The 14,600-nt window shown below is 43.9% G+C and overlaps 2 protein-coding genes across 3 annotated transcripts in view; both read right to left on the reverse strand.

Moving 5' to 3' along the window:
* LOC135895927 (cation-dependent mannose-6-phosphate receptor-like) overlaps window positions 1–11,109 on the reverse strand; it is a 33,602-nt gene extending 22,493 nt beyond the window's left edge. Inside the window, exons 1-3 of one of the 2 annotated variants that reach the window (XM_065424192.2) lie at window positions 10,871–11,109; window positions 7,106–7,290; window positions 1,192–1,376 (exon numbers count right to left, since the gene is read on the reverse strand). In XM_065424192.2, coding sequence (XP_065280264.1) covers window positions 1,192–1,376; window positions 7,106–7,290; window positions 10,871–10,992 — 492 coding nt within the window. In that variant the 5' untranslated portion in view covers window positions 10,993–11,109. The remainder of the gene's footprint in view (window positions 1–1,191; window positions 1,377–7,105; window positions 7,291–10,870) is intronic. The other variant, XM_065424193.2, reaches the window with a different exon arrangement.
* Window positions 11,110–11,346: 237 nt separating this feature from the next.
* LOC135895928 (uncharacterized) overlaps window positions 11,347–14,600 on the reverse strand; it is a 74,184-nt gene continuing 70,930 nt past the window's right edge. The window contains exon 6 of the mRNA XM_065424195.2: window positions 11,347–13,140. Within this exon, the coding sequence (XP_065280267.1) occupies window positions 13,066–13,140 (75 nt within the window). The 3' untranslated portion in view covers window positions 11,347–13,065. The remainder of the gene's footprint in view (window positions 13,141–14,600) is intronic.

The following is a 14,600-nucleotide window of genomic DNA, read 5'->3' on the forward strand; positions in this document are numbered from 1 at the left end:
CAAGGGAACTCTAGGGATTTAGTAAATCTGAGTAAGGGGAGAACTGGCTTCAGAGGTTGGAATCACTGTCCATCAAATAGGTGAAGAAAGCTTAATAGGGCATCAGGAAGGCTTATTTGTTCCCTAGAAGCGTCTTCATAACTCAGGAATTAGAGAAGTCTTCATAAGTGCATCCGAAAGACTCAAGAAAAGTGTTGCAAATAACAGCTTAGTAAGAGCAAGAAATTACAAAAATGGGACTACAGTTAAGGAGATGAGTAGCTGCAAGCAAAATCAATGAAGGGTTTGAAAATAACCCATGGCGCTCAAGGAATGTCATGACCCTAAGGTCTGCTTGGCTTATCTGTTTTGCTGCTAATCAAAAGGTAATATCTTTGATTCCCAGCAGTTGCAGCCATATTCCAATGCACATGGGATGCAAGAATGCTCGTGTAATTAAATTTAGGTCCCCATTAAAGAACCCCAGGGAGTTTAAGTAATTGTACAGCTTCCCACTATGGCGTCTACCATGGCCTTCATGTTTTGAGCGTGTTAAACCCCACAATTCGATTTGAATGGCAGTTCAACACTGCTGGAACTATATGCCTGATGGTATGTGAATGCAGGGCTGGTTTTTAACACTCGTTTAAAATTTAAATGTTTTTAAACACCTATTGAATAAAGGATATGAAAAGAGGCAACGAGGCTGCCTAAACCATAACCTGCTTGCAAGTTCCTGCTGATACAATTTAAAATGCTGTATAAGCACAATCCCAAACCTCATGACATTTTTATCCTCAAGCGTTGTACAAATGACAGATGCCAGCTCCATTAAGAACGTCTCTGGCTGCCACACGCCTGTACTTACAAGTTTCCTCTACAAACTACAATGCTTTTGCAGTTTATGCCAGTACTGTGCACTTTTGCACATGTGCAAGCAACATACTCTGTTTTTCATATGAATTAATGCATCTGAACTGCAAATAAAAATTACCGTTCCCCCTTGCAAATGTCACCAGACGATCACACACAATTATTATTGTTACCATTATGCTTTCTTAGTCTGATAAATGAGTGGAACATCAATGCAGATAGGTTTGATACCTTGAGCAAGCACAGGTTTAAATGTTTTAACCAAGTGAAGATAATTACGGAGTTCCTGAACATTAATGACTACCAATATGGTCAGCAAAGTAAAAAGAGGGGACTCACCTCGCAATCGGTAGAAACGATGAGCGGAGTGTAATCAAGCTTTGTTAGCTCTGCTCCTGGCCCGATGACAATGTTTTTCTTTTCATCACAACTGAAGATCAGATTGAGCACAATTTTCTTATCCATGCACTTGGTTTCGTTGCTCCCCTTGGACTCTTCAAACCTGACAATGAAGCTCGAATGGTCTGCAACATTGGCGGACAAGGACAAGAGTGAGTTGCCAAGGTTCGATGCTCAAAAGTGTACGGGCTTAAAGTGAATTTTCCCTTTCACAAACATTTCTTCGCATTGCGGGATTCTACAGAACTAATTTTCCAGGTTATAGGCTATGAACTGACTATTGAGGGCCAGCGTACAAATTACACGAGATGGGCTTTCATCGCAACACACGAAAGAAAGAACTACACTACTTTAATTTGCAGAGACCAAGGAAAATAGTAAAGCTAAATGTGAAATGCTGGTCAACAAAATACTGCATCTTTATAAAACGTTTACCGATGATTACGATACTCCCTAAAGTTAAATCTGAGCGCAGCTCTATAAATGCTTTAATTTCGCAATATACTGGCTGGTGCAGACAATCTGTCTCATGCAGCATGTTGCAAACGGAGTGAAGTGTGACGTGACTGGGAGATCACCACAGGCGGTGGGTAACACATGGGCACGATTCACAGCAGCCGTCGCAGACAGATCTCTGCTCACGCAGCATGGTTTCCACATATGCTATCGGTGGATGCGCTCGTCACATGCCATTGGTGAACAGACGATGGCGTGCTCCTCTGGCACCATCTCGTAGCTGTCGTCACAAGTGTTGAGCGGCACTGCGCTTTTCTTCTCACAGTGCGCTCCGCATTCACTTTCATCTTTCGTTGTGCTCGTTCATTCGGTTACACCGAGGAACGATACTCGTTGCAGTAACGGCAGTAATACTCGTTGCAGTAATACTCGTTGCAGTAACGGGCGCATCAGAGCTGCGCTCTCAAAGAATGCCATTACTAGCTTTCTGCTGCAAAACATGTGCTTGAGCTATGCTGTACATCAGTGTGTAAAAAGGTAGAATGAAGATTTTAACTGGGACTTATTAAAATCACCTGCTGCATTAGAGGCGTTCTGATAAAAAAATTTATGCGAGCGCTTCGCATTTGACTTGCAAGCAAGGGCCACCATGCAACACAGGTAGAAGAAAAGAAACGCCAAAACCACAAAATATGTGTTGTCTGAACATACATGCATGAAATTTAGGTCAATTTTCTCGTGTTGCAATATGGCTTCACCTGAAAAAATCCTTGCACTTAAATGTCAAGAATGGTATAACTAAGTTTCACTAAAATAGCATAAGATTTAGGAAGGCTGGCTATGGATGGTTCAATGAAAAATCTGCGCAAGGTCAGTGCACCTTTAGCTGCATCATTCCGTTCCAGGGGGAATGAAACATTTTTTCCTTTCAGTACGCATTTAACAAACAAACCTGCCCCACTACTCGAAATACTGTGATTGTACAACCTTTTATCCACAAAAGTGATGACGTTTTGCACAGGAAACAAACTGTGTGTCTCCATCAGGCACTGCTTAGAACTTTTCGAGCAATTTATATGTCCAAAACGTTCAAAGAAAACCTTATGAAACCAGTCAGCCTGGTATGATTTAGCTTTCACCCTGAGAACCTCACCCTAATGTTCTCTACTTGTTCTACCAGCTGCTGCCAATACACAAGCCACCACATATGCCCATACGCTTCGACAGTGTGGTCCAATGTTAACAGGGACAAGTGAATGTAGAGCACATGCATTTTTTTTTTTTGTGGCCACTGCAGATGAGCCAGGATTTGCAGCACACAACCCGTGGTTGGTGGCGTGGGCACCTTTCTGCAAACCTGTGCAATGTACTGACATCGCTTATGCCAACACATGCAGCTCAATTGCCAGCAAAGTGAGAGCTGCACATTGGTGGGTTCTCTTTAACAGTTGGCTCCACTGTACATGTCAACTGCAGCGCTAATAAACAAATGTGGTTGGGCTCGCACATGTGCCATGTTGTTTATGCTCTCACATAACTTCTCTAAGTGCTATGCATATTGCAGCACATGTAGAGGTAAAACACGAAGTAAGGCATTGAGGCAACAGACAAGAAAAATATTGGAAGAAATAAAATGAAACAAAATTTGCTCTAAACAAACAAGAAAAATCCCACAACACACGCACACAAAACAGCATAAGAAGGATCTCTAAGTACTCACCAGGCTTGAACTGTGATGCATGCAAACAAGTGGGAGAACAAGAAAGCTTTACAATGACTTCATCAAGTGGTTCATGAACACATGAAAAAAACATTTAGGACCAAACTGAGACTGAACCCCAAATTCCTTATAGAACAGTTCTCGCAAGAAAGTGCATTCGAAATAGCTGAACAGTAAAGGCCACAAAGCTGCATCTTGGCTTTGAGAGACATTGCAATAGAGGGATCAAAAGAGCGTTCAACAGCTTGCACTTTGTTGTGTACCTATACTTTGACACATGCCTCGCTCTTGCACACTAGATAACCTGAATTTGGCCCCCATACCTCAGAGCTGTACCTTAGGTTGTCAAGACCTGGAGCTCACCGCTACGATATCCCTCATACCTAAGGTCTGCAGCTTGGAGCTCAAAACTATGTTGATTATTATCCAGTATACATACAAGCACCTCACCATGTGAGAACTGGAGCTCCACACACTAGTCATAAGCCATGCTAAGTTGATTTCACTGATCTTGTTCAAATTGCAGGGTTGGGCCACTTTTGGGAAGAAGCCACCCTAGAACTTGAAGCCTCAATGACTTACTTTTGGCAGAATAGTCTAGGTGTATGCCCAAAGTGGGACAGCTGAGATGTAGATCACAAAGGACCCCGGCACGCCATAAGCTCCATCTCCTGGATAGCTAACACCATTGCATTAATGGGTCATTCTTCATAGTCACTTCTGAGTGCCATAATAGAGCGATCACTTTTGTTGCTTGCTGGGCACATTGGTCAAATCTTATCCTGCAGTGCCATGCGGTAGACAACGTAGAGTGGTGATGTACAGTTTGGCTGCAAAGAGTGGGAGCACGCATGCAAAGCCATAGGCTGCCTTGCATATGATTCATCCCACATATGCGATGACACTCTTTGGAGGTAATTAAATTGCAATGTGCAATCCATGCACTCAAGTTTCTCTGCTACTCATCACTTAAAATAAAGGGTGCTGAAACACTTTCTAAACAAGGTAGAAAAAAAGGTTCCCATCTGTACACTGTCCTGCCGTAAATATGCTAGCTAAATATTATTCTACTGCATGCAACAGGGAACCTACAATCTCGCAGAACAGATCCCTCTCTCGCTACTGTAACTTCCAAAAGTCCAGCTTCTGCCCCCACTTAAGCAATGTCAGCGATAAAGGTACACAAGGCACAGTGGCCCATTGATGCCAGCTGTAGTGCACCTAACTTCAGTCCGTATAACATGGTGACCTGGACGTGACTGTAGGTGAGCACGACATCACGGACAAGGCCACAAATGAGAGACCAACGACTACTGCAGAGGGCTTTGCCATGGTGCAGATTCACTAGCAGTTCTCTTGGCCACAAAATTCTGAAGCCTGGCTTACTCAAGTGGAAGTTCCTTAACACTGTCTCGGCACTATCTACAGAGGTGGTTGAGGAGTTCTAAGATGTTCTGGAAGCACCCCATGACACCACCCCCTATGACCACTTCAAAATGATGGCGCTACAATACAAGTCCATGTCTGTGCGCAAGTGCCTCCAGCAGCTTCTCAATGAAGAGGAGCTCGGTGACCGTTGACTGTTGGAACTTCTACATTGTATGCGGTGGCTTCTCAGTGACTGTATACTGGATGCAAACAGCCGGCTGCTGCATGAACTGTTCCTTTTACACTTGCTGCAGAATTTCATGGTGGCCTTGGCTACCCCACCCGAAGACATGTTCCTCGGCAATCTTGCAGAGCTGGCCGACCGAACCACTGACTATTTAGCAAGCGGTGCTGTGGCAACGACTGTTTCGCTGTCACACCTCGAAGATTGGCTGTCTCGCCTTGAGCAAATAATTGATGAACTTGCCGAGACCAATACTGCACTACAATCATCGCCCCATTGTCGCAGTGCGATCATGATTGCTGTTCCAGATTCCCTTCTCGGCCCAGCTCCTGTTCTGGTTCTCTTTGCTGCACACATTGCCGGTATCAACGAATCCGCCTGTTCTACATTACTGACAGGATTGCCGGACAATTTCTCATGGACATAAGTGCAGAGGTCAGCGTCGTTCTTGCCGCGTGACTAGACTGGCAGCGTGCCAAAAAAAAGAAAAAGCCCCCCTTCAAGCAGCCAATAGCTCTTCTATCAATGCATATGGCCAGCGCTATCTTACCATCGACTTGGGTCTTCGATGCACAATTCCGATGGGCGCTCATTGTTACAGATGTATGTATGGCCATATTGGGCATGGATTTTCTGACCTACTTTGCCCTTAGTGTTCAGCACCGTGCTCGTCGCCTCATGCACACAACTACGGTGTCTATACATAAAGGCATCCTCGTGCCTATGACATCAACGACTGGAACAGTACCCCAGATACCATCATCTGCATTTGCCTCAATTCTGTCAGACTTCCCAGCCATCACGAAACCTTCCAATCTTGAGCTGCAAGTATGTCACAACATCACGCATCATGATAACACACGTCCCCCAGTGTTCTGCTGACCCAGACGCTTTGCTGGTGACTACCTTGCGGTCGCATGGAGAGAATTTGACCACATGCTACAACTAACTGCGCATCATTCATCCTTCGTCGAGCACTTGGTCTTCAGCTCTCCACATGGTACCAATGTGTGACGTGGGGGATTGGTGCCTGTGCGGCGACTACCATGCACTCAACACACGCACCATTCCCGATTGCTATCCACGCCCTCACATTCATGACTTCGCAGTCTATCTAGTTGCAACAGTAATATTCAGCAAGATAGATTCAGTGAAGGCCTACCACCAAATCCCTGTCGAGCCACTGGACATACTAAAGACTGCAACTGAAACACCATTCGAACTTTTCGAGTACGTCTGCATGCCGTTCGGACTGAGAAACACTGCTCAGACATTCCAGAGGTTTATCAATGAGGTCACTCGGGGACTCCCCCTTGCCTTTGCATACTTCGACAACCTCCTCATGGCTAGCATGCCTTCTGAGCAACATAGCAACCATTTGTGCCTGCTATTTTCTCAGCTCCATTGGGCAGACACACACATAACCTTCCAGATATAGGAAATAGGGAAGTGGCAGTTGTTAGCGCATCCCATCAATATTGTCACCGCTCCTTTGTTGCCTTTGGGCACCTTTGACAGTCACCAGCCTCAAAGAATTACCATAAGCATACCACAGAAGGAAGAAAATATAAACGAAAAATTGGCAGGGCATTGCCATTGGTGTTAACCAGCTGAGAAAAAGTGATGATTTGAAGAGCCAGAGGGAGAGTAAATACTGCACTCATATCTCCATTCATATTGTCGTGTCTGTAGTGCAGCAAGCATGATGACAATAAGATTTATCAAAATTTAAATGCACATAGAGAACAAGGAGTGACCAGTGCGCAGTATTAAACAGTCCATTCTTGTTACCGTTCCTGCTGACTAATGCATTTGTTCCTCGAGTTTCTGACACCACAACAATATTAGGTCCTTTTGAAAAACCTTCTACTGAATATATTCCTTGAGAGACATAACACTCATTCTAGTGTGTTGCTCAGTTTAAAAAAAAGGTGTTTTAGCATCTCTTCTGAAAGAAATGTTCTGGAAAGATAACCTTACAGTCAAGGTTTATTCAATGTTTGCCTTTATACAATACAGCAGCACTACCCTTAGCAGCCACACCTCCTACACATATAAACTCTTACCCTGTGGAAGTAGTTTCTGGAACGTTCCTATGGAGAGTGGGTCCAGACCACTGGTATTGACCTCACATGCATGCCCGACACCACAGGGGTTGATAGGCACCTTATTGCAGAACTGAAGGTACCAGGAACAATCGGTGTTTGTCGATCTTAAGCAATGCCCCTTTATTTCTGCCCTCCAGACAGAACTATGTTTTCCAGTGAAAGTATGTAGTGGAAAAAAGAAAAAAAGGAAAAGATTCACATGAATGTAAAGGGCAGTACCTGAAAAAAAAGAACTCGAAATACCATCCAAATCATCTGTAACTATCATAAAAATTGCACGACTATAAGCAGGATGGATTATTCCAGCTCTCTATGCATCTGTAGAAACACCTTCGATTGACCATGCAGCAAAACAAGTTGCATTACATATCGTCCATAGCTGGTTGCCCGAATCTTTTTGAATCACTCGTAACATTCATAAATCGCTAACAGTAGTACAAAATTATTCTGCAAGCTTACCTATTTTAGGCCTAATACTACTCTCAAAGCAAGCCACGTTCTGTGTTTGATATTGTACGCAGTAGTATAGCGCAAGAGATCCCAAGAGGGCACCGATAATCAACATTGAGGTAATGAAGTCGAAACAGATAAAAATAATCATACATGCTGTAGGCAATGAAACTACGTAATTGTGAACCAGAAAGGCACACTAACATGCAACATATATGGGTTGTTCAGTAAAGAAAGAGCATGCCACCATTTCTACCAAACCTCGATGACATGCGTCAAGCCACCTTTTGACATCTGCTTAAAAATCGCTTTCGGTGTGCCAACTAAGCCTGGCTCTGAGTCTTATTCCATGGCAAAGCAATGTCCCTTTCTTTACCATTTCTCAAAACATTGCAACAATCTCCTTACCTACTTTACTGCCTAGATGAAGCACTCTCTGACTTCCTTATGTAACTCACAGTAAAAAGAGACATTGGTTTGACATGAGACATGGCATATTTCAGACATTGTCAAAACATTGTTTCGCTCATGTTATCTAGGCTCGGTAGAAACAGCAGGACATGTGCATTTCACGTACTGGAGAGCATATAGAAAAGGAATAAAAGTAATGCACAATTTTCAGAAATAAAGATTTCAAGGCATCAGTTTGTGTTTAGAACCCTCGTACATTCAATGTTCACCCCTTTGAGTGCCCAGCATTTCAGGCATTTCCATCTTCTGTGTGCCAGGGTTTTTTCCAAAGTGCATGAAATTCAGCCTGCCTATGTAGCACATTAGCAGGCTTTAGGTCTAAATGGTCTTTATTGGCAATATGCTCTCGAACATTTTACAATGTTTGTTCATCTAAATGTTAAAAAAATAATTATGCTAGCTAAAAATTCCATTTCTTTGTTACAATTAACTGTCCCTCAACCACATATTGTAACCAATATCAGAGTAGTTCAAATCACGGCTAATAAATATCTCTGGAAATTTCTGCATCATTCAAAAACTGGGTAAGCTTGCACAAGTTTGTCATGCTGGAAAACAAAATGTGCAAGCTAGGAGATGGACGCGAGCCAAACAGACAACAGATGGACAGATAAGTTTCGTCGCACCTCCTGTCATGTAAAAAAGAATAGTTTCATATACTTTCAGTTCCACCATCTTCTCTGTGGATAACACAACCAGTAAATGCATGTGGGACATTTGCATATTGTCCAGGAGAAAGTAGAAAGTGAGTGGAAATTGTGATTGAACTTTACTCAGGCCTGGCGAGGGGTTTGCACATGCTCACAGCCCGGTAGACCTGGCCATGGCACTTAAAGGGACACTAAAGAAGAACATTAAGTAGAGCCAGATTGAAAGATCAAGCTACTGTTATGATAAATTCATAATTCACAGTGGGCACAGAGCTTCTGTAAGCGAGAAAACGATGAAGATAAAAAATCAGAATGGCATCACCAATTTTGGACTATGGTACCTCTTATGTGACATCAGCCCTAGATGCTTCACAGAGAGCAGCAGTGAGAGAGGTTATGCGAGGATTACCTCAACTCATCTGTGTTGGCGTAAGCGATTCCAATCGAGTCTAACAGTGGGGCCTTTAGTGAGTGGCGATTTTCTACGCAACAGTCGCATATCGGCACACAAAAAATGACAATAGGCTTCTGGATGACAAATCTGTCAATTACCTTCCCTTAATATTTTCCTTTAATGTCCCTTTTAAGAATTAAACAAGCACTGACATTCATTTTCACAGCTGTAGGAACTATATTGTATGCTCTGTTCATGTAAAATTATTGAGCTACAAAGTATAAGGTGCAAGTATAACGAAGCCTGCAAATGCATGCAAAATTGCTGTGCGACTGGCCGCTCGAGGCAGTTTGCGTGTATTTGCAGGATTCTTTCAAGCTCGGAAAAACACTTATGTAGCACGTATTGAGGAACAAAGCTGTATCGGGAGTTTTCATGTCATAATTTTTTATTGACACTTCTAATCTAATTTTAATATTAGAGTTGTTTAATTAATTAAGACTAACCATCTAATTAGGCAGAATGAAAAACGTAGTTTGAGTATCTCCAAGCGACGGCAAACAACATTACCTTTGTTCTGTCCAGCAAGGTGGCATTTGCATATTTTTAAACTCTGGCTAAAGTTGGCTGAAACACCCTGCATATAGCAGCCTCTACTCGTAACAACCGACAGATACATTAGATGAATGCACTACCCACTTTTAAAGGAAAACATTTCCATGCTTCCGAGAGAAGTCATGAGACTTCCAACACCTAGCAGACGTCAGGCAGAACTAATTTGCCGTATGCAATGTCAGTGCACTTCGAGTTGTCGATTGAGCTGGCCTCGCTCCGCGATCTGCTAGACTCCTGGCTTGGACGGTAGAGCGACTGCCCCGGAAGGGCGTCAGTCCTCGGTTCAATCCCTGTTTTTTTTTTTTTTGACAGCAAAGTTTGCCTTGAGACACTCGTACAGGGTTCTCTTTTTAAGCTTTATTTTACAGTCAGGTGAGTGATCATTTCTCCATCTCTCCAAACTGCCAAACTTTCCGCACAACTGATCATTTGTCATTCCAGCTGCCCACATTACACTTTCTAGGGTAGTAAGTTTTATCTTTCGTCAAAATAAAACACACCCGCCTGATAGACCAACGGACCTTCACCGCCTCTGGCGGAAGCAGACCGTCGACACGAAGATAAGAGACGCCAGATAAGACACGCACTTTTTACAGAAAAGCGCCATTTCGAGGCTCTACGGGCGACATAGCTCGCAACGAAGTGATTGACTCGGGTATACTGTGCTACTTGTCATTATCTCGGCACAGACTATCATCTGTTTCACCTGAGATCCCATATGTGCGACGTAAACATCTCGTCGCATCACGGCTACCGCGCAATGTTGGCAGGCTACCTTGCGTGTGCAAACAAATATTGCGAAAATTTCAAGAGAACGCGCCGCTGCCCAATGGTACAAGAAGAAAAAACGGAGCTATATGGTGCTACATTAGCGTCAGATTTCAGGAAGGCCTGCTAGTAAGCTCAAAACGGACGCAAGCCCGGCACACGTTCAACAAACCCGCCCACCACGACTAAAACGACCGGCAGGCCACATTTTTATCTGCACAGGTGCGGTTTCTGCCAAACAAATGAAAAAAAATGTAATAAAAGACACGGACGCCTCAGGTAGGCGTCGCATTATCTAAGAGAACAAATAAGCGTGCGTCCAGCTGTACCACAAGACGAAACAAACCACATGACTCGATCAGAAGTATCACTTACTTGAACAAACTTTCGTAGTTGTAGCCACCGTCAATCGAGCAACTTTCATCAGCGGCACTAAATGCAAAGCCCAAAGTGAAGGCGAGTGTAACGCTGCTCAATAGCGGCGTAAGCGTCAACATGTTTAGAAGCTACAAGCCGAATAATTTTGTTAACTTGTATGTGGTCGTTTCGAACCGAAAATGCAACAGCCACATCAAGACGGATTGGCCAGGCTTGGATGCAGATCGGCTTTAACGTGAGTCGTTGCTATGGGTGGCCAGATGGCTTCCTTGGCTGTTATGCAAAGTGGAATGCTATATGCCGAAATGAAGAGTCATGCGAAATTTAACAAAATGCGTGTATAGTGTCTGTACTGATGGATTATTTGTGAGTGTGAGTGTGTGCTTGCGAGTGAGCATATGTTTGGTGTACGCTTGTAACCTTGTGAACATATTTTGTTACTCCCGTGAAGCATTTCAGACAAAACGCAGAAGTGACCGAACAACATATTCATTTATTTTTGCTCAGCCGGCAGGCTGCATACATATTTTTTTTTGGCACAATGTGCTCGTAATGATAACAAAACCAACACTACAAGATGGTCATCTCCTACAGCACATGTTTCTTTATTGTTCGACATCCTATCACAGGTTTCACCTCTCAAACATGTAGGAGATTCATGCTTTGCGTCACAAACAAAAAACAATTGGGCTATTTTCTTTTCTTTTTTTTCACCTGCACAGGCTGCACGAGTGTAGCTAGTGTAGGAAGTCGCCATTTTTCTTTTTTTTTACTTGGTGTAGAAAACTGTAGCTACGCCCACCTACACGTACAGCTTTAGCGTAGCATGAAAACTACACTTTCTACACTGCAGTTTCGACGAGTCTAAGGAGCAGACGACAAACAAGCAGGCTGACGTTGCAAACTGATACTGTCGGCGCTGATATCGCGACGACAGTAAATATTCGCTGCAAGGACGGTAGCGAAGTGCTAGCTGGCATGACCATGTGTCACCGAGGGAGGTGAGCCAATTTTCCAAGAAGATGAAATTGTCTTACGCAAGAATGGTGCAGGCTGGTTTCAGACTCCGCGCGCGCTGTATTATACGCACCGGGAAGTTGTCTTCGTGCACTGCGCGTTCGCAATGCATTTCGCTGGAGTTTGTCTAGATTTGTTGATGAAAAGAAACTTGTACTTACATTGCATGGCGTTTAGCTTTCGGCAAGGGCATATACGCAACCAGTAAGTGCGAAGTCACGTGAAGTGTGGAGTCAGGCGCTTTTCGTCTGCTGATTCACAAGACAGCGCGGTGTCTGCTCTTATTGGCTACAGCCCAGCGAGCCAAGTGCAGTACACGACGTCATAGCCTTTGCCTGGCACTATACTCGTCTACACGAGCTTGCACGAAATGTACGTAAAAAAAATATCCCTAATAGAGATCCCGCACACGCACATTCCGCAGGTTATCAACATACCGGCATCCTTATCGTTGCCCCCTTCTTATGATAGTTTCATTTCGGATGATTGGCGCATTTTCTTTTTATCTGAGTAGTGCTGTGGTATTTAAGACTGCAATTGGACAGTGGGCTGTTATGATAGTTTTGTCTCAATGTTGCGCGTGATGGAGCCGAGTTTGTGCTTTCAGGCAATGCTGCAGGTATCTTTACACGACTATTGTGCTGTTTGCAGGTTGCTGAGACTAACGTTCCGTGTGCACGGTGGCAGTTCTATTTATGAGGCTTCTGCTGTGCCAGCCGAATACGTCTCGGGTAAGCGCCTTCAAGATACCGTAGCAGTTCGGTTTAGTCGCGAGAGAGGAATCAGTTTTGCCCACTACACTGTTCATAACCCATCCACAACACGCACGCGATCACGACGTCCCCGGTCCACAACAACAATGTTGAAGTGTTTATGACACATATTCGCCTGCAAGAAGACTAGATCACCGTGCAGTCTAAGGGAACACTAATGGCGCCTCCAATTGAAAGCTGGACAGGCTTACATTTTCTTGGCCGATCCTCATCAGTATCAGTTTTCTTTTCGTTATTTGTGAAGCTGCTTACGGACAGCAAGCCAGTAGTAAGACAGTCGTTTATAGTCGATCAGTTTCACACAAAGCCATTAAACCCCAAGTGAACGCAATGGGCATCGAGTGTAGACACTTTTGCGAATGATGATATGGCAGGAAGGAATGGGTGACATATATCGCGTCTTCAGATGTTGTCATATGACCTATCCGAGCGGCCTCCTTGACAGGTGATCGTCTGGACGAAGAAAACGCATCCCTCCTGCGGTACAAGAAAATAAAGACAAAGAGAAAAAAAAGAAATTCGAACGTGCTTGGCATATGACTTTTTGCTGTATACATACATCACAGTTGCTAAAAGCTTTGTCTACAAAAGTGGTAGTCTCGCTGCTAAAAAATCTATATTGCAATGGTAAATTGTAAGTTATCAAATTACGTAAAAAGGCATGCGCGAGAGACGAAATTTTTCGGCATTGCTGTAAATCACTTGCGTTTCTCGCAACTTGTGAAGGCAGACTTTGTCAAAAATCGCAGAGAGTCTCGATGAACAATGACGGTTGTGCAACATAAAGTTGACTGCAGCGCTTGATAATGATGACTCGAGTGGTTAACCATGGAAAAGAGGAACCAGTTGCCCTATCGTCGCGCCCTGTTTCCAATTGTTGAGGAAAGCTGCCAAGGCAATTATTGTGCAAGCGAGAGCGCTTCTGAAAAATGCGTCATATGTGTTCATCCGCGTTAGTTCAAGATGGAAAAGAGACAACACATAAACTCCTTATTTACCGCAGCTAAAATTCAAAGCACACCACCGAGTGTTAAAGTGCGTTGACTCATTTTGAGGCTTTTCCCTTCCGCGTCTGGGCAAGCGCGAAGCCGTCACACGTGTTTTAATTCCAGCGTCTGTTCAGAGAAACCAAAAGCGCTGTCAAACGCTGCCGGACTACTTGGCGCGGTAACACACGCACAGAAGCTCCGCCCCCACAGATTTCTCTTTACTGCCACAGAGGGTTATCCGCGAGTATACCGACGCTTCGCCTTGCTCCCTCGCGGCTTGCAGAATCAAGCGTCCTTCCTTTCCTTAAGTCACTATCATCATCCATTGTTTTTATCGGAAGAACTGGTATCACTTCCTCGGATGAGAATACTTCCTTCGCCAATGGTCATATCGGTTCCTGCCGGTGGTTAATTAACCACATGCAATAAAACGGTTAATTCCAAGGCCACCGAAACCGGCATGCACGGCTCTCCAAAAGCCCCTATCAAAGACTCTTTGTTGCAGCACACGCCGGAAGGACTCTTCAAGGGAACCATTCGGACGCTCCGAATTGTTGAGACTACGCCACAACGTTCTATAGTCGATCTTGCGCGTGGCGATATGTTAGTCGGCGCGTCGGCCGAAGGTTGTGACACCTTACGAAATTCTCAGGTTCGTCCGCAGACGAACCTGAGAATTCATGTTCTGTCATGTACAGAAAAGCCTACGGCTGCCAATAAAACCTTAACGAAGTTGAACACACGTCCTGCACTAATCACTGTGCGATCGACGCTTACGTACAGTTGACATCTATCTATCTATCTATCTATCTATCTATCTATCTATCTATCTATCTATCTATCTATCTATCTATCTATCTATCTATCTATCTATCTATCTATCTATCTATCTATCTATCTATCTATCTATCTATCTATCTATCTATCTATCTATCTATCTATCTATCT

Source organism: Dermacentor albipictus, chromosome 2 (assembly GCF_038994185.2).
Source record: "Dermacentor albipictus isolate Rhodes 1998 colony chromosome 2, USDA_Dalb.pri_finalv2, whole genome shotgun sequence".
In the NCBI taxonomy this organism is placed as follows: Eukaryota; Metazoa; Arthropoda; class Arachnida; order Ixodida; family Ixodidae; genus Dermacentor; species Dermacentor albipictus.